The sequence below is a fragment of the Alternaria conjuncta genome, assembly GCF_024043145.1.
Source record: "Alternaria conjuncta strain BMP 0040 chromosome Unknown scaffold_18, whole genome shotgun sequence".
Lineage (NCBI taxonomy): Eukaryota > Fungi > Ascomycota > Dothideomycetes > Pleosporales > Pleosporaceae > Alternaria > Alternaria conjuncta.
The window spans coordinates 291,544-319,514 of record NW_026250107.1 but is presented as its reverse complement, the minus strand read 5'-3'; the positions used below and the strand labels follow the sequence as shown (position 1 = coordinate 319,514).

Below are 27,971 nucleotides of genomic sequence, written 5' to 3'. Positions count from 1 at the left end.
CCACGGTAAGCAGTTGAAGCTTCCGTTGGCTTATCTTCTGCCTCCTCAGCTATAATTGGGTTGGTAGCTTGCTGCTACTGCAGCTGTAATCCCATTGCAGAGCGCTATCAACTTGTCCCGATCTTCCCATCTGGGTAGTTCAGGCGCCAACTTCAGCCATTGGCCCACAGCATCTGTGAGGCGTCCTCGGTGGTCTTCTGTAGCGATATGAGCAACGCCAGTTGCAGGATCATCGGGATTTTGAGGAATGAGAGCTGCACCGGCACGAATCATCATCATCGTTACTTCAGCATCATCCACAGCACGGAAACTCTTCCTAGTGACCATGTGCTTGGATTCCATCCATGCGACCCAGCAAGTTTTCGTATCATCCCCAGACAGTTCTATACTGTCGTTTGGATCGCTGCCAGCGCGGATAAGAAGATCGATCATACCCGGATAACATGCATACTCGTCTTGATATACAACGCTTGTAGCCAACAGTGGACTCAGAAAAGCGTGATAGAGAAGGCTGTATCCCGGACTTTCTTGCCCGCTTCTCAGCTTCCGGAGGTCGTTGAAACTTTTGAGGTCGTGTCTTTGGGCGAAAGTTGTGAAGCCGATTTCTATTGCTAGTAGAATAGCATTTGTATCCAGTGACAGATCGGACACAGGGGATAGATCTGAGTTCTTGTAGTTTGTTTCATGTAGAATCGCAAAAGCGAAACGGCTAAGTAAGCGGGACATGTGCGAAGGCGAATTCTGTTCCACCTCCTGCGCATAAGCAACGGCAGTCCAGAAAGCCCTATCCTTCCCCGTGATGCTTCCCAGTTCGCTGTTGTACAGGGTGTAGCAGGACATATATGCCAAAACCGTGCTGGCGTCAAAAGCGTGGTCACTGATGTGCAGGCAATCAATGTCCCAAATATTCGGAGTACTGAGGAACTCAAACACGGTACGGTGCATGAAATCGACGTAAGGATCCTTGCTCATAAAGGACTTGTAGACCTCCAGGAGTCCTCTACATCGACTACGCAAACGGCCTTCGAACATCGTAGTTCTGGATCTCTTTTCATCGAGATTAGGTTCTGTGAAATCTTCCATTGCGCGTGTCTCCATGTTCTTTTCATAAGCCCAGGCTAAACTAACGGCTGATGTCTTGTCTTCGATTTGTAGTGAGCGATGGATGTAACAAATTCGCAGAAGTCGCGCAGCTTGTTGAAGGTAGCGAGTAGGGAGGCCGTTGAGTATGTGGCGGAAGAGACTTTCGAGTTCCGGTGGTAATTCCTCAACGCGACGTCGTATTTCCTCTACGCTGTCGTAGGCCTCAAACCCCTCAAGGAGCGTGCGGCACGCAAGCACGACCCATAAGAATACACCATCTGCTTTGTTCTGTATGTATTCTATCAGCTCTTGGACGATTTCGTGGCTTACGAACTTGTACTCTGCGACATAGGAGTGTGACCTCACAGTGTCGTTGATGTACAGTTCGATGTCCGGTCTCGTTATATCCTGAAGTCTCAGCTGCGGCGCAGAGGAGAAAGCTGCGATGCATGTATCAATGGGCCTGCTTGAAACTAGGAGCTTGATGTTTGCGCTGGTTGCGAGGCTTTTCACAAAGGATATACCGTCTCGTTCGTTGCCCGTGAACTCATCGAGACCATCGATGAAGAAGGCGAAAGCTCCGTTCGTTGATATAGCGCCTAAATTTTCGAATGCGGTCTCCATCTCGGTGTTCGACAACACTTTTAAGTCGCTAGTGCGATTTTGCGCTTCTTGCCACATATGCGGGAGTACTGCAGGTATCAGTTTTGGGTTCTGCCCGAGAACATGATATAGCAATCCCCGGGCAAGTCCTTCTTGTGAGCTTTGCTCTACAGATCCGATATTCCACAAGAAGAATGAGGCCATTGTCAATGTTCTGTGACCTGCCCACGAGCGTAGTGACGACATGGTCTCGGGGTGATTGTACAGGAATTTCTAATTTGATCATAACATTAGTACACTATTCGCACGAACTTCATGCTTAAATATTGCTCACCATCAACGTCGATTTACCGCTGCCCGGTTTACCATGTATCCAATAGATATCGCGTCCAAATCGTAGCCATTTTCCCAAGTCATCCCAAATGACCCCAGATGCAGGCGGTTTGATGGCCCATTCGTAGGTGTTGGAGTGAGTTGCGGCGATGTTGTTTCTTCTATCGTCGATTAAGCGAAACCAAAGTCGGTCCAGAATCCTTTTTGTACATTTTTCATCGAATGCCTTCTTTTCGTCGCCCACGAGCTTGCTCTTGTTCACTACGTAAGAATCGATACGCCTATCCAAGTTGCAATCGCTGTTCAAAGCTTGTGTTTCATGCTTCTGTACAGTGTGGCCAAACGCATTGTCCAGCCGGCGTGGGACCACTTGATTGATGTCTGTGATCAGATCCGATAACTTGGAAATAAGGCTTTCAAATTGTTCCTTGTCTTTGATGACCCATTTTATCCTACTGAAACTGGAGGATTTGCTTTTGCAATCTTTGCTTAAAGACTAAAGAGAGTCTCCACCTTGACCAAACTGAGAATTCGACGATTTGAGAAGGGGTCGGAAGTTGAGCAACCTTTTGCGTAAGCTTGTCCGCGGTCGATCAGTCACAGCCGCTGAGACATCCGTTACGTCGTCAGCTGATCTCAGACCATAACGTTGTTCCAGTACGTCTCCGTCTTGCAGAAGCCCGAGAATGCAGCCAAGACCTTGCTGCACAAGACATCGGAGGTCTGGGTCGTCCAGTCGCGTATCGTACCCATCGACATCGTGTAACTTCAGTCGTTCTGCCCATTGGAGCAACAGCGTCTTTTGGAAGTTAAGCCTTGTTTTGAGTAGTGTGTAATCTTTCTCCATGCATTTGGCCGCTCCAATCTGCGAGAGGAGCGTCACACAGTCTTCGAAGACCCCAATGAGCGCAAGCGTGCCAACAGCAAGGCCGGCAGTCTCCATGGCGGCTGAAGAATCAGTGTAATTTCAGCCACACCTATGCATTCTAAACATGCGCTTTAAATCGTCAGTATTATAACGCAAAGTATGGTAGAAATAACTTCAACGAACGTTCAAGACGATTTCAATGTTTGGATGCGACTGACGCTCCAGTGTTCGTGCATCACACATGAAGGCAACTTCTCAACAGGGCGCTCGAGCGGTCGTGTGCGAACATGTATGGGGCAAAGTCGTACTGGAGCTCAGCTGAGTCTTCGAGGCTGTGTACTGGAAGTTTCTTCATGTGTGTGTGTGGAAGGCTGAGTGTGCATGCCCCAGCGACTGCACGCGACGCGGCCTTCAATGACTGGTTGCACATCGCAACACCAAGTACGCCACTTACCGCAGCACCACGGAAGGCGTTTCTGCCTTGCCGGAAGACCAAGCTGTGCGGTCAGGCAAGATAGCTACGCCCCGTTCGCTGCTTACACTCTATCTGCTCCTATGCACCAGCGGCTACAGGAGGCTGTGCCGTCGCAAATGCACTTGCGACAGCCTGATTACCTAGGTACCTAGGTACAAAATGGGTACGCCTTGAGACGCATTTTCAATCGAAGAAGTCGTCATATATCCCGAGGAGATCTATAGAGTGAGTGCGTCTCAGCAGAGATAAAGCGTTAGACTAAGCAATTTGGCAGCTTGCAGTTCTCCAACGCAATCTCCGCACCTTGGCATTACCTAGGTCGCGATGGAGAAATCCAGATTTGCATCAATGAGCTCATCTGTGGCGCCACATTAGTAAGCTGTGGCTTGCACACCAAAATCCATCAGCCACCTCGCGCTGCCAATGTGGTTCACGCATAGCATCACATCAGCATCAGGCAGTATAATCAGAAAGCAGGCACATTCCACTGGAAAAACAACATCTCGACCCCCACCACCGTGCCACTCTACCCGTAAACTTGGCAGGCTTCGGTATACCTTGTCAGGCAAACGCCGCGATCGGACCATTGCTACTCCGACATGACTCGAAACCAAACAAGGCCTCCGGTACTGTATCCACCCAATTACAGTAGTCGGATCTGGGCGATCTTGGTACTGACCACGTGCGGAAGGGAAGAGTGCATGAGGCTCTGCTCCGTTCTACGGTGGAGCATGCGCAGGGCGAATGTGGAGAGGATGAAGCACATGACGTGGAATGCGCGAGAGGAATTATGCATCGTTAGTAATAGCGATTGAGCATGGCACACATCGTCCAGAAAGCATAAGGAAGTGAAGGAATTATTGTTGTTCATGTTCTTATTCATTCATCGTATCTCATGGTCATATGGACCTGTTTGGTATCATCATTGTTGGTATCAGCCAGCGGCTCAACCGCTCAACTTGCTCTGCACTGCAGACAAGATCCGGTGGAAGAGCATCCTCAAGCCTTCTCGTTGTGGTTGGAGCCGTCAACGACCTCAACGGCCTTGACACCATCCTTCTCGCTGTGCATGCTGCCAGACTCGATGTCCTTGACGGGCTCAATGTTGGCACCGATAGGACCAGCCTCCTCGAAGTGACGACCCTTCTTCTCAGGGCCAAGAGCAGTAGTGACAGCAATACCGAGAGCGATGATTGCAGTCGCAACAGCCATGACTGGTCCGTAAGCGGGAGACTGCTCGCCCTTTGCAGTGCTGATCATAGTGGCCTCGGCGACGGCGTTGACGATCTGAGCGGAGGGCGAGGAAATCATGTTTCCGAGTTGGTAGGTGATACCGACGAAAGAGGATCGGAAAGCAGGTGGTGACAGCTCGCTCAAGTGGATGGGAATGACACCCCAAGCACCCTGGACGAAGAATTGGATCATGAAGCCAGATGCAGATAGACCACGCTCAGTGGTGGGGAGGACCCAGGCAGGGATAAGGCAAGCGGAGATCAAGGCAGCGCAGACGATCATGCGGCGACGACCGAACCATTGCGAGGTGTATCCAAGAATGGTACCACCGACACAGGCACCGGTCTTCATCAGGATGGAAGCACGGGTAGCACCTGCGGGGCTGAGATGCTTTTGCTCTTTCATGAAAGTAGTGTAGCTGTCTTGGCTCGTGTGGGAGTAGTAGTTGAACTGAGCGATGTTAGCGGCAGTTCATCAACTTAGAAGCGGCTTGTCATACCCAAGTCATGAGGATGATGCAGTAGACACACATCTTCCACTCCTTGCGAAGCATCTGCTTTGTCTCGGCCCAGAAGGCACCGGGCGCCTTCTTGTGTCCAGCCTTCTTTGCCTCTAGGAACTGCTTCGATTCAGGGAAGCATACGCGGATGAGACCGACAGCGATCGAGAAACCGGCGCCGACCCAGAAGACGGTCTTCCAGGTGTTTGTCGCACCACCGACACCCAAGTTGGCGCAAGCTGCGAGCACATAACCGAATGAGTAACCTTGCTGTAGGATACCACTCATAAGACCACGGGCGTTGACCCTGCGAATGTCAGTATGGGACTTCCATGTAATTAACTCAGATGTACTTACGGGCAGTTCTCAAGCGCCATGGAGATGGCGTTTCCGTAGACACCTCCCATGAAGAGACCGAAGAGACTCCGTACAGCCAAGAATTGCTGGAAAGTTCCAGCGTAGATGGTAGCAACCTGGAGAAGACCCAAGATGATCATGTTAAGAACCATGGGCCACTTTCGACCGAACTTATCGCCCGCCACGCCAAACCTAAAAATGGATCAGTATTTGTCTCACATACAGTTCGTACATGGGTATTACTAACATAGCAGCACCGACGGAGCGGAGAAGCAATGTCAGGGTGATGGCCGTCGAGATAGCAGTGTTTGAGGTGTCGTAGTAGTCGGCAAGCTTGGTAGTCTGAATTGACAGCGCGTGGAAGTCAAAGGCATCGGCAGTCCATGCGAGGAATCCGACAAGGAAGTACAGCCAATCCTTCAATCTGCAGAGGTAGAGGTACGAAGTCAGTATATGTCTCACATGCACTTCGTACAGTCAGAACTTACCCGAGTTGAGCGAACAGGCTGATAGGATTCTTGAGAGGCTCTGGCTTCTGCCACTCGCAGTGCTCCTCGCCGTAGTCATTGCGAACGACTACACGTTGGTCCCAAGTGAAGAGATCCTTGAGACTCTGTTTGGCGGTGGGGATGATACCCTTCGCCAATGGGTCTGCTGGGCGGTTGGTGCTCGCCATGGTGCTGATGGTAACTTGAATTGAGAAGGTAAGAAGACTGCCCTGTAGATGTAGGCGCAAGTCCGATCGCACTGCTGATTTCAAGATCGAGCGCGGGGGAGCTCAATATATACCCGCAGTCATCTTGGCTGACCAGAACGCCTCGTAACGATACTATCAACGCCCATGTCAGTCAGCCGCTGAGTCTTGATGCGAGCCAAGTTCTGCCAAGTCCGTCCGTGCAGTTCGATTTGCAGTGAATGTAACCATCTCCGGTCCGCCAAGAGCGCTATTTTGCACTAAGCCTTCCGGTGGGCCAAGCTAGCGCTTGTGCGCAAGTGACAAAACAGAACATGTCCCGGGGTCGGATCGGACGTATCAGTGCGTTCTCTCAGAGCGGAGGAAAGAAGTGGGTGTGACGATCCTACGACGCCGTTGACATCTTCCCCATGGGGTCGCCCTTTCGATTTCCCGCAAACGTGGTAACTTTCCGACTACAGATTGCGCGACCACACCACACATACTTCGTTGATATGCGTAGTAGCACCGAAAACCGTTCTGTGCTTGTGTCCGACCAAGCTCCGCAAGCGCTGGCGAAGCTTCCTCGCGAGACTTGCTCGCAAAGAAGCTTCGAGCCAGTGAAGCAGCCACAAAACTTGGCGACTGACCCCGCAGCGACGAGCTGTGCCGCCGCGGCTGCCGAAGCTTTTCTCGCCTCGTTGTAAGCCAAGATGGAGAACGGCACATACGACGGCCAAGATGCTTCGTCGTCAGCCGAGCGCCCTTGAGTGGGCTTCTTTTAACACCCATCCTTTGTTCATAGAGGCCCGTGGCAACGTCCCAACACCGCGCCTTCAGCTATTGTTAGTGATCGGACAATACGCATCCGGTCAAACTGGTGGTCTGGACTGTTTTTGGTGTTATGTGCGGACTAAGCACTGGTGCAAGGCCCGATGGTGCGGCTTGCGGTCCCTGGGTGGTTGGATGTTTCGCGCACGCGGCAGAGTGAACAGCAAGCGCGCACGAGACATGGAGTGTGAGCGGGGACAATCCGGTCTTGGCGGTAGAGGTGTGCTGGCTAACATGACCTGACCTCAACCTTGCTGGTGCGCGAAAAGACCAAATATGGTTCGGTAGATGCTCAGGATTGGGTGGATGAAGGAGAGATGTGGGGATGACGGCGGAGGCGATAACGTTTGGACGGGGGAAGGCCCCCCGTGTCCTCGCTAAATCCTTCACACCAAGACTCCGAGTTCAAACGCCGAAACGACTACAATTACTCGTGTGTACTCTTGGACGTGGTAACAATTGCATAATATCGTATCCACAGTTGTGGCCTGAGGAAGGGCATGCGCCCACGGAGGCCACATTTCTTCACGGCTTCCGGTTCGAGCCCCGAGACTTTGGCTATACGCGCCGAGATTGTGCCTGATTGAAATCCTTAGCAATAGTTCAATTCGGTATGAACTACCACCATCTAGCCGAAGATTTGCATAGCTCGAACGGGTGCAAGCCACAACCCCATCTTCACCGGAAGACCTACAATGGGTAACCTTCTCACGCCATAAGGGTCTTTCTAATTTTGAAACGGATGGATTGACTTGCGCTCTAGCTAGATCACCCACTTGCGCATGCATCATGCATTCTACTCTTCTAACTTGGCACAGATCTAGGCACAGCGGGGATATGGGGAGGCGAAAATACCGAACACGGTCCTGGCAGCGACACCAATCACGCGTCGTGCGAATCCACCCGGTAGCTTCTGGCCCTGCATAATTGCGGCTCTTAGTTCGGATGTGGCAACTGCTTTTGACCGCGGCCGCAAATCCATGCGTCTACGCGGGATGTAGATCGTTCGACTTCCTCGAGTGATCCGGAAACACTTCTTCTGGGCGATATCAAGTCGACTTGATGGAGCAAGACAAGCGTTGGCATAGTAGTAGCGAACATTTAGATGCACTAGTTGGAGGCGTTGAGCACAGTATGATGAGTATATGATCGCTATTCGGTGCCGTATTCCGACAGAACCGTGGTAGTCACTGCCATCACGCCGATTGCGGTCACGACAGGATGAGACTCTCCGGTATTCATTCCCTCATCAGGGAAAAGAGGTATCGCTCCCTCGCTACAACGTCACGACAGGTCACTGAAAAACAAGTCCGTTAGTCGGAATACCAAGGCTTGATACCAAGACTCACGAGGTACCTCGTTGATCAATTTTTACGCTGCTAAAGCAAATGCCTACCCTTTATGCCCTCTTGCCTTCAGTTTCTTCGCCACCCGGCCAGCCTTCAGCGTCTTACCACGCTTCGCATTCTGCCTTGCTTGTGTCCTAGTTGCAACGGCGCGCTCCCCTGGGTTGGCTACGATGTTCTGCAGACTACTGCCGCCGAGCAAGGAGTCGCACCTTGTCTTGGAAACAGTGAGCAATTCTATTATCCTATTCATCCGGTGTTGGAACGTCCAGCTTCGTGTTCGCCCTGCTGATTCCCAGAAATTATCGTCGAAGGAATGCAGTGCTGATGGCCCAACCCGGTGCAAGCGCTCTACAAGATCCTCAATATTCCAGCAAAGGATGAGTTTATCTAGAAAGAGGTAGTAGTTACTTGGCCCTTTCACGGGATCAGTCCAACGCTTCTTGAAGTCTTTGCCTTTGTTGCCTTGGGTATTCTTGACGTTGTTGACGGCATCGAGGAGGTTTTGGATCCACTGCTGGCGGTCCGCATCTGACGTTGGAAGAGTGTCGTCGTTGATGGGTGGGCTCCAATCAGGTGACGGCATGGCAGCCATAGCCTCATCAAGAGAAGCATACATATCGGACGGGTGAGCGGGGTGTGCGTAGCTCTGTGGGCCTTGATGAGTAGTAGGTGATGCAATAACACTAGGTTGGTCAAAATGTTGAGCAGAGTACTGGGGTGCAAATACTGTGTTAACAGCTGGTGTATCCTGACCGTAGCCAATCTGTTGACCCATGTTGCCGTAGTTGACGTAGTTATTGCCGTAGGTTCTTGACATAATGGGAGACGAATACAGTCTTGCGTCAGGGAGAAGCCACGGAACACTCGGAGCATCCCATGCGTCCTGCTCCTGCTCTTGTTGTGAATTCGGAGGTACCATCTTCGGATCTGTGTGCTTGACTGTTATACTGTCCTAGACTGGGGTTGAGTTGTGTCTCCGCGATGTATGCTGATAGTCTAAACCTGAAATAGAAGGCGCATTTTACCATAAGAGGCAGGTGGTGTGAATGCACCTGTGCACCTTGCCAGGCGAAAGAATGATCGCGTGAACGCCAGGGGCAAGCAGCGCAACATTGTGAAACACCAGCACCCCCGAGCGGTGAATGGAACGCATTGATCTGTTCTTCTCAAATGAAGCAGGCACGTGAGACGTTAAGACGGTACGGGCCAGAATCGATGCCCATGAGACTGGTTATCGTAAGACGTAGTGCGTCGCGTCGACGCAGTGCGCGCGAAACCAGAGTGGGCTGGGAATTCCAGTTCGAGATTTGGTGTTTCTTCTCCGAAGTCTCCAGACAGCAGCGAGAGCGAAGATGATCATCGCTTTGCGAGACTTCGCCAGTTTGCAGTAACGTGGATCAGAGGGAAGCCACGTACGGAAGACGCGGGCGTGCAGCTCGGAGCACGTACTAGTCCTGGCGAAAAGGTGACGTCACGCGTCGATGATCCGGCCACAAGGGCAGAGACGTTGCTCACCATCACAACCATAAATATCAAAGCCCACGAAAGTCGAATCATTCAATAAAAAAGCATTCGTTTGGTCGTAAATCGTCATCCACGAAGTAGCCACAGTGGTCAGTGAACGCGTGCTCTAGGGTGGCATTAGAATGTGCAAAGCGCATCTAAGCAAAAGACGAACAAGTCTGCGAGACGATAAAAGGTTCATGTAATTTACTACGAATCCATGAAAATGCCAAAATTTTGAGAGAAGCACCAGTACAACGGTCCGCCTCAGCTGAATTGGAACAGAAGAAGACGCAACTTAGCGAGGAAGGACGGAAGTCGTCACTACTTCCCATTCTAATCCTCATTCTCATCGTCATCATGCCCCATTTCCCCAGCCTCCGTCTCTTTACCCGCAACAAGATCATCCTGTCTATTCCGATTGTGGTAATAGTTACTCCTCGTCTGTCTAATGAGCAACGGCGCCGTAGCAACCACCATCTCCAGCCCCTCAAACTTGAGCAGATTTCCACATCTCGCCTTACTGATGCGCATCAGCTCACACACCTTGTCGATTCGCGCACTGAATGCGAAATTGCGGAACTTGTACACGTTCTCCAACTTGCCTTGATCGTAGACATTGAGAGAGATGGGGCCATGGGTGTGCAGGTTGATGGCGATGGCGAGGAGGGCATGACAGACTGTGGTGATCATAGCTGGCGTGTAGGGGGAGGTACCGGACGAGAGGGTAGCCCAACGAATGTCAAAATTGGCAACAGTGGCGCTGTCGATACATTGGGTGATGTCGGTGAAGGCATCGTACAGCCGACGAATGTAGAATCTGCTGGCCGCTTCGTCTTGGGGAAAGCTGCTGTCGTTTGCCAGGGGATGATAGTTGTGGTGAATGACGCGGGTGGCCGCAGCTTGTTGTGCTTCAGCGAGGTTGGCAAAATGCATGCTTTGGGATGGAGCGGCGGCAATTGCGCGTGGTACCTGAGTGGGCGCCTTTGAGAAAGCAGGAATTGCTACTTGTGGCGTTGTTGGACGTGTGAAATCGGGACGCCACGATTGATCTTGCATTGGCTCGGGGGTCGGCACTGCTAGCCGCAATGCCATACACTGACGTCCGGCTACTTGTTCTTGCGATGTATCAATCATGGGTTGGCTTTGTAGCTGTAACTGTTCTTGCATCCACGGTACTCTTGCTCGGGTGTGTGGCGGATAAATATGTTGTGGTGTTGTCGGTAATGTCTGCAACTCATTGATCAAACCTTGAGATGTTTGCGCATGCTGGCGAGTTCTAGCAAGAGCGACCATGGCGGCCGCACGAGCATCTTGCAGACTCGTATCGTTCAACCCTATTGGTGTATGGCGTATCTCGTTATACGAATTTCGTTCTTCGTGCCACTGTGGCAGCTGATGGTACTGGCTGTCGCTCTGCTCTGGGGAGAGGGGAATATCAATCTGCCAGGACTCAAGGTCCATATTGTCCATAGTGAACTCACCAAGATCGGCTTCTTCCGCCTTGATGGCGGCGAGAACCTCGGGATGAATGGCGCCGATGACTTTGTTGAACAGATCCTCAATGGTCTCTGCGTTCTGGCAGTTTCCCTCTCCAACGGCGTCTTTCGTTTGTTCGTTGGCCAGCGTAACGAACCGCGGATCTTGATCTCCCTCAGACATATCTGGTTGTGGTTGCGGGTTCATCGCAATTGTGACGATAGTGTGTTACTGTAGTTCGGAAAGCTAGTTCATATGAAAGCTTGGGACTAGGTTGCGTACACCTTGAGACGGAGTCGTACTGAGTGACGTTACTTCAGATGCCAGGAAGGAAAAAATCATGTGTTTACTAGTGAGCTGACATCGTGAAGCACTTCTGTGAGGGTAGTGGAACATTGTGGAGAAATAATTGCCTGACAAGCGCACCATCGAGGTGAGTTTCCTCGCAACTGGATGTTTCGCTGGGTGAATGGATGGAACTGGCGCTCTCGTTAATCTAATGCCGTCTCATTACACAGTGAGGCGCGAGTGGCAGATTGAGAACGAGGGGGGTTGTATATTGGTATGTTTGTATATAGTGGACGTGTAGTAATAAAAGAAACGCAGAAGTGTGATCATGAGATAGAAATGAATGTAATAGACGCAAGCATCCCGTATACGTATCGAACCATGGTGATACTAGAATTGTCCCCGGCTTGATCCCAACTTTGAAACGTTTGCGGTCGATCGGCCTGGTAACTGCGAGACAAGCGTGCAATCCAGGGACAGGCGGCAAAGAGATCCCCGGAGTGGTCCGCAAGAAGGGGCGTAGAGCTCTTATGAGAGGTGTCGAAGTAAGTGGCGCTTTCAATGTCTTTCTGGAATTTCCAGATTCCAGATGGTAACAAACGAAGAAAGGCAAACCATTTCCAACAGCACTCACAAGCGCTCTGCGTCCCTTCTTGCGGACCACTCTGGTGTTCTCTCTGTAACCTATCACGGGAATGCGATGGCCTAGGCAAGAGTGGTGGCGGCAAGTCCAGTGGTGATGTGCTGGACAGTGGACGACCCAGAGAGTAGAGGGTGGTCAAAGAACCCCATGTGCTCGAGAGCATTGCGAACAGCGGCGAAAGATGCATCTCGTGCATCTACGTGTATCGCTCCCACAATGGCTTCGAAGGTGTTCGCCACCATGTCGTTAGATGGGCTGCTCATGCCCCGGTTCATGATGATGAGCTTGTCCAGTCCAAGGCTGAACCCACGTTCAGCAAACTTCTCATTGCTGACGAGATCGTTGCGCATCTGGGTCCAAGCTGCGAGGCTGTAACGCTCACCTGGTATAATCAGTATCGAGCTATGGTGAGCGCTGTAGTTTGGAAATACCCTTGTGATCGCGTGCTTCGTACCACATAGTAGCTAGCACAGCATCGATGACAGCGTCTCCGACCAACTCGAGGTCTCTGTTCTTGTGGAAGAGATGGAGTGTTCCTTCGACGCGAAGAGGACAATTCGGTTCCTTCATCTGCAAGGCTTCTGCACATAGCAGCTTGTTCTGTAAGTGATACCCAGTCATGGTCTGGACTTGCAGGATGCGGCTGTCCATGTCGGTCATATTTGCGGGATCTCTTCGGTTTCTCAGCTAGGCTTCGGTGATAGAGAGTATAGCGTTGTGGGTATTTCCTATAGTCAACGACAGATGCATGGCTTTTATTCATCTTTTGGATGTCCCTGCCTAGCGATCGATCCATTGCAGACTTCACCGGTGACTGCGCCACACTAAATTGTTTCGTGTAACCACACCGTAGTAGATGTGTCACTGGCAAAGGACCAAGGCTGACAGCCCCTCGGTTCAAGAAGCTGTGCCATGGACTGCATATGCATCGATCGATTGGCCGTGAACCGCTGTCAGAAGCGTTGGAAAGCTGAATCATGTAAGATAGGACATGCTGGACAAGACAAATGAATCAATGTCAATTCGATTTCCCTGCAACAAAAGAAGCGATGTAATGAAGGGCAATTCTTCTGGCAGTGGAGTGCCCTTAACCCTGTACCCCATATGACGATCAAAAGTGCGACGTTGAGATCAGCACCTCGAGGGGTTGTCTACGAAGGACCAGGCTGCATACTTCCGGTGAGCTTTCGCAAGGCTTCCAGGCAACTGCCTAAGTGCCCGGAGGAGGGGTGCCGTTCTGCTGCATGCATTAGAAACCATATGCAGAAGACACGTTGTTAATGGCGCAGTGGAATCCGAGAGCGCAGGCTGGTAGATCCAAGCGGGTGCGGCGCAGCTGTGGCTGATATTTGATGGTCGAGACATCCCCGAATTATCGAAGCGACAAAGAGGCGCCCCAGAAATGTCTTTCCCTTGCGTTCCAGTCTCCTCACGGAGGCGCAAACGCAGTGAGAAGCAGAATGAGACGCCAACTGTTCGTTAAGAGAATTTGGGATTGCCTTGTCTAGCAGATCCCAGAGGCAGCTGTGCCGGGATCTAGAAGTTTGCACATCAGTCAACATAGCATCGCTATTCATAACGGGAAGAGGAGGATTTGAGACGTTACCGTGAGGAGCTCATGGCCGAAGAAACCGAGAGACTGCATGACGCGCTGGACGGCCGCATCTCCACCATCCTGATAAACCGCACCAATAACAGCTTCAAAGGTCGTGGCCGCCATTTTTTGGAGACACAACAGGCTTGCTGTCAGCCGTAATGATGCATTCGTCGAGACCAACCTGGTGTGCCCGGCGCGCCAGCGCATCGTTGCTCAACGATTCGTTGCGCATTTGCGTCCATTGCGCCTGAGAAAGCACTTGGCCTGATGTCTTCAGTACCCCGCAGCACATGTGCTGAGGAAAGCGTTTCTTACCACTCGGATTGCGAGCATCAAACCAGGCACCGCACAGCACCTTGGCGAGCACTGCATCGCCCAATACAGACAACCTTTTGTTGTTGTTTAGGCCAAGAAAGGCACCGTTGTGTATCAGCGCAACCTGCGGAGCAGCCATTTGGACAGCCTCGACAGCAATGCGCCTGTCAGAGAAGATATACCCGATTGATTCCTCAACTTCGCGCGCCTTCATTTCGATGTGAATCATTGTGGGTTTTGGAAACTGATATGTTGATGGGTCGAGATGGGACGAGAAAGAGGTTGCAACAACTGTGGTGTGCTTCGCGTGATGATGCAGCTTATCCGGGTTTTCTTGGCTACAGGCTCTGCGAGAGACTGCTGTTATAGCGCACAGAAATAGCAGGTTGTCATCAATATCAGCTCGAGAATTAGCCATACAGCTTTCGACAAGATGTCCAGACTGGCATGGCCAACGCCGCGAGAACGCCTTTGCCTGCGCAATGGTCGCATCCAGACCCCGGCGTGCCGACAGCCGTTCCTGATGAGCGACGGCGCTACGCCAAACCTCTAGCTTCTTCCCAACTAGCACCACCCTACGTCATTCCAAAAACGCATGAAAACAGGCATCATGGGGTTCCCGCCAAGCGGGATTGAACGTTAAGAGACTGGGCATGCCAGTCAGTCGACACATTCAGTACTTTTGCTATCCGAATAAGCGGTTCGCGGACGTAACACCGAGACGGATCTACCGGAAAGACCAACCACAAGGGTCTAGTCACTATGGCAGAAGAGATGGTGGTGCGCGGCCCTGCAGACGTCCTCTCAAGCGTGCGACCTGCTGATTTGCTTTCTCGATAAACAGGAGCTCGGATTCGAGGGTCTTGACAAGTTCACCGACAAGTACTTTGACAGAACCTACGATCGTCTTCCGGCATTTCCCAAAACAGGAAAGAAGAAACGCAAGCTACAAGCGCAGCAAAACCAATTCCAGCAAAACGCACAAGGCCCGCCTGTTCAAAACGCACATCAGTCGTCCTACCCGGCTCAGACCGCTTCGCGAAATCCCGACAAGGAGTACACTTCGCCTCGCTCTGTACCGAAGAGTGTAGACGGCTACAACTCGGACCCAGAGATGTATGCGCCAGACTACAGGCAAGACCGTTATGGCCCAGATGATCGGTACTACGAGACGGAACAGAACGACCACAGGGCGCCGGAACCAGGGTTTAAAGTCCCGCGCGGTCGCGACGGACCGAGTGACACCCGCGACATGCAGGTAGCAGTGCGCTCTACTCTGAACAGTATGCAAGACTTAAGCTAACCAACAATAGCCATACCCACAGCAAAGTCAGCCTGACTACGGTCAACAACGCGGATACGGGGGCGCCGGCGGTAGACCAGGTACCCAGCGTAGAGGCTCATCGTGGTCTCCGCCGCGGTCTGAGCGACAAGGCCGACGAGAAACGCGACGCCGTCGGTCTAACTCGCGCTCTCGGTCTCGCGACGACATGAAGAGCCGTCTGATTGCGACTGTTGGTGGCGCATTGGTGGGCGGCATAGCAGGCAACCAAGCGACTAAAGGCAAGAAGTACGACACTGTCGCAACGATTGCTGGAGCCATCATAGGCGGTGTTGGTGCAAAAGAAGCCGCGGGCCATTGGGACGAACGCAAAAGGAAGAAGGAGCAGCAAAGGAACGGTGATTGGGAGGAGGACTACGATGACAACAAGCGCAGGAATGATCGCAGGAGAGACGACCGATACGACCGTGACGACAGGTACGATGACAGATATGAACGCGATGACCGAAGGAGATACTAGACATGCTTCAGGATGGTGGGCCCGGGCTGACAAGGTATCCGGGACTTTGGGGCTGGCGCCAGGCGTGCGCGACATTTCTTAGGGGCGAAATTTTCAGGCTCCGGTATGGAGTTATGGATGGGGCAACCTGGAACACGATACCTTTGTACGATTTGACGAAAAATGGATGACATGCAGGAGCAGTAAACGTTTGTTGCGGGAATGACGTGCGACGTGCGAGCCATGTCTGCGACGTGATCTGATGCGAAGGGGAGGGGCCACGCGACGGTGGAAGTTCACAGGAGGCGCCAGGGGGCCGACTGTCGGTGCGGTGGTGGGCTGCCGTTCGTAATAATAGCCGACACACGAGGCACATCTCTGTGCTTTTTTGCCGATAAAGAAATTCCAGAAGGCTTCTGGAGGGTGTGGAGAAGTTTTGAAGCGGATGCGGGCGTAGCAGACACACTGTGTAGAGATTCCCAAGCTTGATAGCCATGATAAGAGGCAAGGTTGAGCTCGGTGTTATAGCTAAGGCTGGCATGCGGTTTCGAGAAGCCTAGTAGAAGGTTAGGCTGATCCACCGCGTTGCGGGACCAAGCCTCGTCCCGCAATCTATCCATCATCTCTCCGAGCAGCACGCTTCAGTCACAAGAAATTATACACTACACAGCAGCCAGCACGCACCGACCCACTGCAGGTTCCCGAGCTGCCCTGACCCAAGCTTTCCGCCCGCCCAGCTGCAGCATTGCTCAGTCATTGTGCTACCCACCCGCTGCGCTTCGTCTGCATCCCGCTCCTTCGCCGAGCAATCATCTCACAACCCAGAGACACTCGAGCTGCTGCACCGCGCATACCCACGCACCACCATGAGCTGGTGACTGCCCGACAACTGCATCGCCCCTTCCCCACCACGCACGAGCTCCTTCCCTAACCGTCTGACACCTGCCCCTCGCTCCTTCCCAACCGGCAAGTTTGCCTCTGGCGCCGCTGCCGGCCACCAACACGACGATGCGCCGATACAGGCCTGGAGGAGGTCCCGTGCGGGCTCATGGCGGCGTCCCGGTGCCTGATCCCTTTGCCATGGTACGCGCATACGACAGCGACTCCAATCCCGCCCGCCCGATACGTCCCTCCCCGCTGGCCGCCTCGACGATTCAGGGTCTACCGCTAGACCTGCTCGACCGCCTGCGCTCCTTCCCGCTGTTCCAGGCAGCCCCCGACTCCTTCCTCACACAGGTTGGCCTGCACCTGAAGCCGCAGCTATACCAGCCTCATGACACAATTCTCACCGAGGGCGAGACGGGCAAGGCCATGTACTGGCTGGTCCGCGGAGCCGTGCGGGTGACATCGCGGGACCAGGAGAGCACATACGCAGAGCTGAAGCCCGGTGCGTTCTTTGGCGAGATCGGTATCCTCATGGACATCCCCCGCACCGCCACCATCATAGCCAACATGCGCTCGCTGGTAGTGCGCCTGAACAAGGAGGACCTCATGAAGGAGCTGCCCGCGTTCCCCGAAGTGGAAGTGGCCATCATGCACGAAGCGCAGGAGCGACTGGCTATTCTGCAGCGCAAGAAGTCAGAGCTGGGAGGCAAGCGTCCTGCGATACCCATGCGTCAGATCACAGGCAAGCGTGACCGCGAAGATGGCGACGTGATTATGGCCGAGAGCGGCACTCTACGCGAAGGCGAGATCAATGCCTTCAAGAAGAGGAAGTCTCCCAGTCCGGGCCTCGCTGAAGCCATAGCCCATAGTGCCTTTGGAAGCGGCAGTATCCATGTGCGGCCGCTGCTCAAAGAGCTGCCTCTCTTCTCCGAGCTGCCCGACGACATCCTCCACTTCATCGGCATGCGTGCGCAACCCTGTTCGTTTGATCCTTTCACAGACATAATAAAACAGGGCACACAAGGACGTGACGTCTTCTTCATCGTGAAAGGCGAGGTTGAGGTCATCAGCATGAATGTACCTGAGCAGAACGGTACCACTTCACCCATAGGTCGTCGAAAATCCATCGCCGCGGGCGAGCAACATTTCCAGGAAGTAAAGGCCCGATTGAGGCCCGGGCAATACTTTGGCGAGGTCGTCAGTCTCTCGCTTGCGCCACGCCGCACCGCTACGGTCCGCTCCGTATCGGCTGTCGAATGTCTCATGATCAGCGGTGACACTTTGAACCACCTCTGGGAGAAGTGCACTCCAGATGTACGCCGACAGGTCGAGTCGGTCGCGAAGGAGCGGTTACGGACCGCCAAAGACGAAGATGTACACATGCTGGACGCGAACAGTACACCCAACATCAACGATCTAGCCATAGCGGATCACATAATACCTCGTACACCACGGCGCAAGAAGAGTGTGCCAACTGTCACTTTCAATGACACCATCGACATCGACAATCCGGTGACACCCACCCGGAGAGACGAAAAGATGATGGAACCATTTGATCCAGACCCATTTCTTAACGTCGATTTGGACAATGTCAGGTCGAGGTCAAGGAGAGGCTCACTAGCTCCACCCCCACCAGGATCAATACCGGACTCGCCATCCAGCCCAGCAAAAACAGATTTCCCCAAGTCACCATCGCCCGGTGGCTCGCCCCTTTCCCCATCACCATCGTTTTCCATATCGAAGCATGCGTCCACTCCACCAGAGATGCCACTCGACTATAAACGCCCTCGGCTAGTCAACAGACCAAGTAGATATGGAAGAGGCATACTGTCGGATCAAGTGCTCACTAAGATTCTTGCGAATCTAGACATACACGAGCTGATGAAGTTGCGTGTAATCTCTTCCCACTGGAACAAGTTGATATCAGAGTCGCCGGATATACTCCACGACCTTGATCTTAGCAAATACAATCGCAAAGTTACGGACCGATCGCTTGTAGACGTCATATGCCCATTCGTAGGCAGTCGTCCAAGATACATCAACATCAGTAACTGCTTCCACGTGACAGACGAGGGTTTCGCTGAGCTAGCAAAGACTTGCGGTCCGAGCGTCAGGATCTGGCGCATGAAGAGCGTATGGGACATCACTGGCCCAGCTGTACTGGAGATGGTGCAGAAGGCGAAGGGTCTTGAGGAGGTCGATCTTAGCAATTGCAGGAAAGTAGGCGACAACCTTCTCGCTCGAGTTATAGGGTGGGTGGTTCCAGAGATGCCACCTCAGATGGCAATGGCGCATGCGCAACACCAAGCTCAGATAAATGGTCGCCGACAAGGAAAGGGTGCTAATCAGCCTGCTCCGCAACCGTTACCACCTGGTACTGTTGTTGGATGTCCGAAGCTGCGACGTCTCACGCTGAGCTACTGCAAGCACATCACTGATCGCAGTATGGCCCATATCGCTGTCCATGCAGCGAACCGCATCGAGAGCATCGACCTAACAAGGTGCACGACTATCACCGACGTCGGCTTCCAACACTGGAGTGTATATCCGTTTCCACGGCTGACAAAGCTGTGCCTCGCAGACTGCACATATCTGACCGACAACGCAATTGTGTACCTGACGAACGCAGCGAAAGGGCTAAAGGAACTGGATCTTGTAAGTCTACTATATTCCATCTGGTGTTAGACAGAATGTCCTTACTAACGTATACCAGTCGTTCTGCTGCGCCCTGTCTGACACCGCGACCGAAGTCCTTGCGCTCGGCCTCCCTTCACTTACGCACCTCAACCTTGCCTTCTGTGGCTCCGCCGTCTCGGACACTTCTCTTCGCTGCATATCCCTTCACCTCCTCGAACTCCGAAACCTCTCTGTACGAGGTTGTGTCCGCGTCACCGGCACTGGTGTTGAAGCCGTCGTGGAGGGCTGCAGAGACCTCGAACGCTTCGACGTTAGTCAATGTAAGAACCTTGGTCGATGGATTGAAGCTGGTGGTGTAGAGAGCGTGAAGAGTCGCGGAAGAAATGTCAAATTTATCTGCGTTAGTGATGGGCGATGGAGAGATGGCAAGGGGAATGTGAGGAAGTGATGAGGAAGATGACTTTGTATGGATACTATGTGTATGGTATATGTTAAGACGGCCGCGGCGATACATTTGGCTGATCTACGAAAGCGTGTACATTGAATCATGATAGAGGAGAACTACGATACGGATGTCGGCTTGATTGTATGTGTCTTTTGGTGGGGGTTTTCGCATCTACGCAAGATACCAGGCTTTTGTTCGGTGTATTAGCGATGTATTACTTGGAATATTAGATCTCCTTGCTCATGATAGCGGCTTCTTGTACGTTCTGATCTCTTCCACGAACTCAGGAAGGATTGAGTGTGGTTTCTCTTGTTCTTTCAAACTGTATTACACTGCGACGATGAGCCTCCTGCCCGCGTGTAATCATTTAAAATGCTCTAGCTTCATTTGGGTAGGCGCAGTCTGGAGCCTAGACCATCGACACTCACCCGGCAGCTTGTGCTTTCTTTGTTTTACTTCACCCAACTGCTCCCGCGTAGGCAATTTGACCGCATTGTCCATCATCCCAGTCAAATATATCGATCTCGCCGCCCGGCTTCGTTGCATACCTAGCCAACGTAAATCTGCCCTCAGAGTCGCTCGCCCACAATGTCAACATCAGCGAGGGAATTCGATGGAGCACATATATCGGCGTAATTGGTACCTCTATTACTTAATTCTGGTGGCTAACAATCTTGGTAGTATGCTAAGGGATGTTGCACGTCTCTCAACCAAGCCTCAACAATCGACTCGCGAGCGTTATCGACGTAGAGTGGAAGTGAGAGTAAAGATCGAGGAGTACTCAAAATCCGAGTGTCTTACTCTCTGCTTGATGATGCAAGAGAAATTGCCTCGCGAGCTGAGAGATATGGTCTACGAAGCCCTACTTGGAGAACCTCAGACCTACTACTTTGACGACGATGCACACGGTTTGGGATTTTCGGATCCAGCTAACATTGTGGCCCACAATCCCCATATCGGCGACAAGTTGTTCCTCGGCGAAGAAACAATTACTGAACTTGCGGAAATGTGGTATCGGCACTCAGTCTTCAATTTCCTCGGTGATGCTACCGTGGCTCTCTTATTCGGCAACCAAACCTGGGCACTGCCTGAACTTGATCCCGCTCGGTTGATACGCCACGTATACATGACTCTAGCCCCCAGAGATCGTCAGAACAACATAAGATACCAGGCTGTGGAAGCTAGGGACGAGCTGCTTCTGCCATCGGACTTCGAGCAACTTGCGAAACTGCAGCAACCGGCGACCTTCACAATCGGTATCTACCTCGGACATTGGATTTACCATGGTGAGACGAGAGAAGACACGAAGACCTCCATCGATACAATGTTCAGAAGGGTCTTTCCGATGTTGAAGCAGTTGATCGCTTCCGGCGTGGGCGTCGCTCTTGAGATATACAAAACGGAGCCTGTGAAAGTAGAATTGAAACATCTTGATAGCGAAAGTTGGTTGAAGCTGGTTCGTGGGACGCATCTCCGACAGTGAAATAAGGTACAGGGTCACTCGCTCCAAAGGATTATGTTCAATATGAACGGGTTTGAGAAAACACCTAGGTATCTCGATTATGTCTAGTTCCGGCTAGTCAAAGCCCGATCGAGACTAGCCACGCTTAGCCTCAATCTCCACCTGGGCACCTGGCTTTTGCGAACAACCCGTTACTTCATTTTTCATACATCAACTTCCGCAACTCGTTCTATCCCCGGCATGTCACAAACTAATACGATTTTCGATCCGGCTCTTGTCTCCAGGTAAATACTGCGCTTTCACTTACAGTGCAACTACTCATAAATCCCAACAACAGTATGCTGAGAGAAGCTCAACGCCACGCGATGCAGAGTGCAACACTGCGAGACAAAGCGCGCGAACACGTTGAGAACTGGGCAAAATCATCGTGTCTTAGCTTGTGTACAGAGATGCAATCGCGGTTACCCCGCGAGCTGCGAAATATGGTCTATGGATCAGTTTTCCAAGATGCTGGTAGCTTCCTGGCATCTTGGCCCTATCCAGAAGGCGTACTGAAAGACTGCCCACATCTTCGCGACATCACATATGTAGGCAATGAAACACTTGTCGAATTAGCTGAAGAGTGGCATCATTGCTGCATCTTCGGCCTCGAGCTTGATGGCAACTGTCAGGGTCTCGTCAACACGGGAAGCGAGATTTGGGGTTTGCCTGGTCTGGATTTTGCCCGAGATATCCGCCACGTAGAAGTCGAAATACGTCCTGCATATTCGGAAGCACGTGTGGGATCCGATGACCTCATAGGATTGCCGGGAGGCTGGAGATGCCTGTATAAGCTGCAGCGACCGACTACGCTTACCCTGAAGGCGGACTTCGTGGAATGGCTAGATAGCGATCAGCCAGGTGATTTGCATGCCCAGGTCGTTGAGCTGTTGACATACCTGATTGGCGCTGGTGTCAAAGTAATTGTTGAACTTGCAGCTTCTCATAGATCCAAACCCTACAGTGGAAGTGTTGGTTTGGAACATCTCGAGAACGATATGTGGTGTGATTTGCTTTACCGAGTATGGAATGATTAGATTGGGCGTATGGTATGATTATCGGGTGACCTGTATAACAATAGACCATGACTTGGTTAGCACATGGAGTCCGTCAGAATAAAAGCAGAAGTAGTGAAAGACCCTGTACGGATCTTAATTTCGTCATTCCGAGATTGTTGCTCTTTCATGGAGCAATCCGGCGCTGCCTCCCATCGAGGTTTACATGAAAACGCATTCAGTCTTCCGCCCTAGGTCTCGCACAGTTTCGATGTTTCTAGACACCACATCCGAGACGTTTCGCTGTGTCCGACTCGATGCGTGCGTGTTGTCTTGAATGTCGCGCTGAGACGTCGTGCTGAGACGACAGTTTGATAGAATCCATTCCTCTTTTCTTCTTCATCCAAACCTCTTGCCGTATCCTTTGACCACATCGTCTAATATGGTACGCATCCTCTTGCATCCTTCGATACCCACTGCCAGCATACCCTCTAACCTCTCCATTCGTACCCTAGTCTCCATGACGCACACAGCAACGTTATCGGTATCCCCCAATGTCCCTACCGTCAAGAACGGCAACTCCAATTCCTCCTGGTTGTTGAGATCCAACAGCGGGTCATCGGCAGACGCGTTGTCCGCCGCTGACGCAGAAGCAGAAGAAGCGGCTGTGCAAGCGACCAGATAATCTGTCATAGGTATACCCGCATCGATAAGCGCCAATGTTGACGCATTAATACACGCAGCCAATAGCGACCCATCCTGCGAAATGATGTGGACGTTCAGTGTAATTGTCGAATGCGGGTAAAGATGCAGCAGCAGCACGCCCTCAAACGCCGACCTCAGGCAGTGCTCCATCTCACTTGTCCGCTTATCGCTCTTCCTCTTCCTCCGCTCTACACCGCTGAAGCCCGCGAAATTTATCTCGACCTCAACTTTGGCCTGCTTGTCTGCGCCGCCTCTTTGCCCGCTCTGTTTGCCCTCGGCGGGACCGGTGACGGAAACGAGGATCTTGGTGTTGCCCATCTCGAGATATGACGATCCATCGGCGGCGGCTTGCGTGGAGATTTGCGCGTGGATTCGGCGTAGTTCGTTCCAGCGGCGGCCATCGAGGCGGAGGAGCGCGAGCGAGTAGGTGCTGGTGTCTAGCGGCATCTTGGTGGTGTCGCAGGAGGTTGAAAGGGTTGTATATTGCGCGACGCGTTTCGCCGACTTGTGACTGTGGCTGGTAAAGACAGCTGATTTTGGCAGGGCATGCAATTGCGCGCGATGATGCGGGCTTGCAGGCTCGAACTCCAGATTTTGGCGGAAGTTCTTGCAGGGGTCTGCTGCTAGTCGCGCCCCGCTTTCACGTGAGAGCGTGTTAGCGTGTTTGGGCAGCTTGGTGGCGCTTCCTTTCACGCTCCACTCCAGGTGCTTCCTTCCGTGACAATCGCCGCTAGTCAGGGCCGTGCGCCAATATGCGATTGTCAAGCGCCGGTACCAGTGATAAGCTGAGCAAAGTCGCAGCGTTCACGAACGACCCCTGCTACCCGCCACCTCGGCCATCATGTCCTTCAGTCGCGACAAGTCAAAGGATCCTAAAAAAGGGATAAGAGCCATCGCTGAAAGCGGTGAGAGCTTTAGTGATAGCGATGGCGCGGAAGATGACGGGTTTGACATCATCGAAGCGTCTAAGAAAGGTTTGGATCTCTCCCAGTATATTGACGGTCAGTCGATGCTTCCACGACCTTTAACAATATGCTAATACTTGATAGTCCTGACTCAAAGCCAGACTCAGTCGCAAAAGGCTACAGACGAGGTCACAGAAGACGAAGACGAAGACGAAGAGGACGACGATAATGATGACGATGCAATGGACGAACCAGAACCACGAACTAGAGATGTCACTAGCTCAGGCACCGATGACGATGAGTTGTTAGAAGCCATGTACGATCCAAGGGCTTTTCACAAAGAATGGACGGGACGCAAGACCGAGAAACGGAAGCGCACCACTGCTGAAACCAACCGAATTCGCAGTGAAAAGAAGAGCAAAGCAACGGCTGCAACCAGTATCGTGGGTCGCAGACCTCCACCCAAGAAAATTGGCTATGGTCCGACAGGCTTCAGTACCGACACCTTAGCCGATGATGAGGGCGCGACAGCTTTTTTAGACGACCCCATTCCTGACTACTTCATATCGCGACAGAAGACACTCAAGAAGTTGCACGAATCTGGACTGCGATACCCTCCTAGTTATCACGACGTTGACTGGGACAACGCGGGCACTGAAGAAAAGCCAGAACTTGACAACTCCGTACAGCAGCAGCGCGAGAAGAAGGACATCAGACTCCGCGGGTCGCATGGGATCATACCTGGCCCCATCGCTCAATGGTTGCGCGACTACCAGGTTGAAGGCGTCCAGTTCTTGCATGAAAAGTTTGTCAAGCAGACCGGTGCGATTCTAGGTGATGACATGGGACTAGGAAAGACTATCCAGGTCATCGCATTCCTCACAGCAGCATTTGGTAAGACGGGCACTGAGCGCGATGCCAAATGCATGCGGAAGATTCGTGGTCTAGGCAAGGCTCGTTGGTATCCGCGGGTACTCATCGTCTGCCCTGGTACGCTCATGCAAAATTGGGAAGATGAGCTCGCCAAGTGGGGCTGGTGGGAAGTCTACAGATATCATGGCTCCAATAAGGCAGATCGGAAAGAAGTCCTCGGCACTGCTGCTAAGGGCATGTTAGAGATTATGATCACGACATACACAACATACCGCAATCATGAGAGCGAAATCAACACCATCGACTGGGACTGTGTCATCGCTGATGAGTGCCATCAAATCAAGAGCAAGGACTCCGAGATCACCAAAGCAATGAACAAAATCAACGCACTGTGTCGCATTGGGTTGACAGGTACCGCGATTCAGAACAAATATGAAGAGCTCTGGAACCTCCTCAACTGGGTACGACCTGGCGCATACGGGTCAGCCCAAGAGTGGAAGCAGAAGATTAGTCTTCCGCTGAAGCTAGGCCAGGCCCACGATGCCACCAACGCTCAGCTTGCCGACTCGCGAAGTCGAGCTCAGGATCTCGTTCACAATATCCTACCTAGTGTCTTCCTTCGGCGTATGAAGACCCTGATCGCTGACCAGTTACCAAAGAAGAGCGATCGCGTCATATTCTGCCAGCTCACCGAGACTCAAGCTGACGCCTATCGAACCTTCCTTGAGAGCGACAGGTGTGAGTACATACGCACTTCGAGGGAAAAGTGCGATTGTGGGTCCGGGAAAAGCAGAGGCTTCTGCTGTTACTCCGATGTCGAAGGCGAGAAGTGGTCAAACTTCATCTTTCCCTGCATGGTCACATTCCAGAAACTCGCAAATCACCTAGCCCTAATCGTGCCAATGTCTAGCGAGAATGCAGAGAAGCAAGACAAAGATCGTCAAACACTGGAGCTAGCCTGCCCTAATACGCACAATGATCTCTTCAAGATTCGAGACAACATCTTGGTACAGTCTCAGCGAGAGTTCTGTGGAAAATGGAAAGTACTGCGGCGACTACTTGACTTCTGGCACTCGAATGGCGACAAGGTGCTTATCTTCTCACATTCCGTTCGCCTGTTGAGGCTGCTTAGAGGTCTCTTCGATGTCGACGGTACAAAGTACAATTTCTCGTACCTTGACGGCAGCATGAAGTACGAAGATCGTTCCCAGGCTGTTGCAGACTTCAACGCAGATCCGAACCAGTTCGTGTTCTTAATCAGCACTAAGGCGGGAGGAGTGGGTCTGAACATCACGTCGGCTAACAAGGTTGTCGTGATGGATCCGCATTGGAATCCAGCCTATGACCTGCAGGCACAAGATCGAGCGTACCGTATTGGTCAGACACGCAACGTTGAGGTATTTCGGCTAGTGTCAAGCGGTACTATCGAGGAGGTAGTGTACGCTCGTCAGATTTACAAGCAACAGCAAGCGAACATTGGTTACAATGCTTCGGAAGAACGTCGCTACTTCAAGGGTGTGATGGACCAATCCACCAAAAAGGGCGAACTGTTTGGTCTAGAAAACCTCTTCACCTTCCAAGAGCACAGCGTGCTGCTTCGCGACATCATGCACAAGACGAATGTTGCTGAATCAAAAGCCGGTGTCAACGCTTATGACTTCCATGTCGATGAATCGCAGTACGATTCTGAAGATGAGGACATCCTTTCCAACAAGAATCTCGGCCTTGATGACGACGCTAATATCGCCGGTATCAAGAAGTTCGCTGATTCACTTCTATCTACAACCACTGGTGGCAAGGGCAAGATGAGAGCCACAAGGCGCACTGGGCCTGATCCAATCAACGCAATTCTTGCGAAGGCTGGAGTTCAATATACGCACGAGAACTCAGAGGTCATCGGACGCAGCGAGATAGAAGCTCGACTAGGTAAACAGGCCATGGAGGTACGCAACGACATCGATCTTGCAGGCAAACGCGTCTTCCAGGGTACGCAGTCGCAATCTCACTCGCAGCACCAATCCAGAAATCGGGATGATGGGGATGAGACCGACGCTGAAGACGACGAGGTCCATGTTACTGGTAGTGCGACGAAAGGCGAGTTCAAGATCAACTACCGGTATAGACCGAGCGAGGAGGTGCGAAAGCGGCAGTTCTGTAGCATGGCGGAGAGCATGGGCTTTGATGACCCGGTAGAGTTTGCGCTGCTTGTGGAAAGCAGTACGCAAGAGGAGAGGAGGAAGATGCTCGAGCGCTTCTATCGTGGGCGGAGGAGGCAGATGATGGGTGATTTTGGTACACCGAGATAGCCTGCTCAGTCACTCCGAGTGTCGCGCGCACTTGCTTAGAGGTCTTCAAGGAGGCATTCGCGAATGTAGATATCCATATTGTCCATAGACATAATGCCGTGGCTGTCGTTACGTTACGTCGCACCTTCCTGCGTCAGCTCGCTAACCCCACAATCGCACCCAGCCATTCGGCAGCACTAATTCAAAGCTTTCCAAACATCACCACGACGAAGAGTGCCAATTTGCGCATTTCAGCCTTAACATGGGAAAATCAGTAAAAATACACCATGCAAAGTAAATGGCTTGTGGTGCAAGCGATACGCAGGTAGTGTACCGATGCAGGCAAGGCTGTTGCTATTGCCTCCCACCTTCCTCTCAGTCGTCCTTTGTATCTTCATGGGTTATTTACCATGTATCATTCGCTCCTCGATGTGTTCTTTTGACTATTGAAACAAGCGCATTTATGAAGAGGCGTCTCATCCGGATTGACTGGGATTAACAGCAGGCCCAGGGCCTGCGCGCGCTCCCAGTAGTGTCATGAGCAACCCTCCGGGCTTTCGTAACACTGCCGGGCTGCGATCCGAACTTTAGCCAAGATGCAGCCATCGTTGGCTAAAGCATACCGCGGGGAACAACATGCATCATGGTGCATATCCTCCACGTCGGCACGAGCATATCTTCCCGACCAGTGGAAGTAGAAGCCGGCAGGGTGGTCGAGTCAAGACGAAGAAGAGCTAGCGGAAACGCATGGGTTTTCCTGGACTTTCTCTAGCGGTACGCGGATGTGTGTCGGAATGCAGCGAGTACCTCCGCAGTGGTATGGCAGTGGT

The 27,971-nt window shown here is 52.2% G+C and overlaps 10 protein-coding genes across 10 annotated transcripts; 3 read left to right on the top strand and 7 right to left on the bottom strand.

The window, feature by feature from the left end:
• Nucleotides 1–45: 45 nt before the first annotated feature.
• Nucleotides 46–1,707, bottom strand: J4E85_009693 (uncharacterized protein; the record flags this gene model as incomplete). Its single annotated transcript, XM_051473911.1, has 2 exons — nucleotides 46–1,523; nucleotides 1,608–1,707. The coding sequence occupies 2 exons, from the start codon at nucleotides 1,705–1,707 to the stop codon at nucleotides 46–48; spliced, it is 1,578 nt and encodes a 525-aa protein (XP_051322315.1).
• A 948-nt stretch (nucleotides 1,708–2,655) lies between these two features.
• On the bottom strand, nucleotides 2,656–2,962 carry J4E85_009692 (uncharacterized protein; the record flags this gene model as incomplete). Its single annotated transcript, XM_051473910.1, has 2 exons — nucleotides 2,656–2,722; nucleotides 2,769–2,962. The coding sequence occupies 2 exons, from the start codon at nucleotides 2,960–2,962 to the stop codon at nucleotides 2,656–2,658; spliced, it is 261 nt and encodes an 86-aa protein (XP_051322314.1).
• Nucleotides 2,963–4,361: 1,399 nt separating this feature from the next.
• J4E85_009691 (uncharacterized protein) lies at nucleotides 4,362–6,127 on the bottom strand (the record flags this gene model as incomplete). Its single annotated transcript, XM_051473909.1, has 5 exons — nucleotides 4,362–5,045; nucleotides 5,095–5,401; nucleotides 5,452–5,643; nucleotides 5,699–5,875; nucleotides 5,940–6,127. 5 exons carry the CDS (start codon nucleotides 6,125–6,127, stop codon nucleotides 4,362–4,364), a joined length of 1,548 nt encoding a protein of 515 aa, XP_051322313.1.
• Nucleotides 6,128–8,347: 2,220 nt separating this feature from the next.
• On the bottom strand, nucleotides 8,348–9,121 carry J4E85_009690 (uncharacterized protein; the record flags this gene model as incomplete). The annotated part of the gene is made up of 1 exon (XM_051473908.1): nucleotides 8,348–9,121. The coding sequence occupies one exon, from the start codon at nucleotides 9,119–9,121 to the stop codon at nucleotides 8,348–8,350; it is 774 nt and encodes a 257-aa protein (XP_051322312.1).
• Nucleotides 9,122–10,143: 1,022 nt separating this feature from the next.
• J4E85_009689 (uncharacterized protein) lies at nucleotides 10,144–11,469 on the bottom strand (the record flags this gene model as incomplete). The annotated part of the gene is made up of 1 exon (XM_051473907.1): nucleotides 10,144–11,469. The coding sequence occupies one exon, from the start codon at nucleotides 11,467–11,469 to the stop codon at nucleotides 10,144–10,146; it is 1,326 nt and encodes a 441-aa protein (XP_051322311.1).
• An 810-nt stretch (nucleotides 11,470–12,279) lies between these two features.
• Nucleotides 12,280–12,877, bottom strand: J4E85_009688 (uncharacterized protein; the record flags this gene model as incomplete). Its single annotated transcript, XM_051473906.1, has 2 exons — nucleotides 12,280–12,599; nucleotides 12,649–12,877. 2 exons carry the CDS (start codon nucleotides 12,875–12,877, stop codon nucleotides 12,280–12,282), a joined length of 549 nt encoding a protein of 182 aa, XP_051322310.1.
• Nucleotides 12,878–14,891: 2,014 nt separating this feature from the next.
• Nucleotides 14,892–15,931, top strand: J4E85_009687 (uncharacterized protein; the record flags this gene model as incomplete). Its single annotated transcript, XM_051473905.1, has 4 exons — nucleotides 14,892–14,939; nucleotides 14,974–15,412; nucleotides 15,460–15,584; nucleotides 15,626–15,931. The coding sequence occupies 4 exons, from the start codon at nucleotides 14,892–14,894 to the stop codon at nucleotides 15,929–15,931; spliced, it is 918 nt and encodes a 305-aa protein (XP_051322309.1).
• A 987-nt stretch (nucleotides 15,932–16,918) lies between these two features.
• J4E85_009686 (uncharacterized protein) lies at nucleotides 16,919–19,880 on the top strand (the record flags this gene model as incomplete). The annotated part of the gene is made up of 2 exons (XM_051473904.1): nucleotides 16,919–19,450; nucleotides 19,509–19,880. The coding sequence occupies 2 exons, from the start codon at nucleotides 16,919–16,921 to the stop codon at nucleotides 19,878–19,880; spliced, it is 2,904 nt and encodes a 967-aa protein (XP_051322308.1).
• A 2,892-nt stretch (nucleotides 19,881–22,772) lies between these two features.
• Nucleotides 22,773–23,525, bottom strand: J4E85_009685 (uncharacterized protein; the record flags this gene model as incomplete). The annotated part of the gene is made up of 1 exon (XM_051473903.1): nucleotides 22,773–23,525. The coding sequence occupies one exon, from the start codon at nucleotides 23,523–23,525 to the stop codon at nucleotides 22,773–22,775; it is 753 nt and encodes a 250-aa protein (XP_051322307.1).
• A 394-nt stretch (nucleotides 23,526–23,919) lies between these two features.
• On the top strand, nucleotides 23,920–27,162 carry J4E85_009684 (uncharacterized protein; the record flags this gene model as incomplete). Its single annotated transcript, XM_051473902.1, has 2 exons — nucleotides 23,920–24,079; nucleotides 24,128–27,162. The coding sequence occupies 2 exons, from the start codon at nucleotides 23,920–23,922 to the stop codon at nucleotides 27,160–27,162; spliced, it is 3,195 nt and encodes a 1,064-aa protein (XP_051322306.1).
• Between the last annotated feature and the right edge of the window lie 809 nt (nucleotides 27,163–27,971).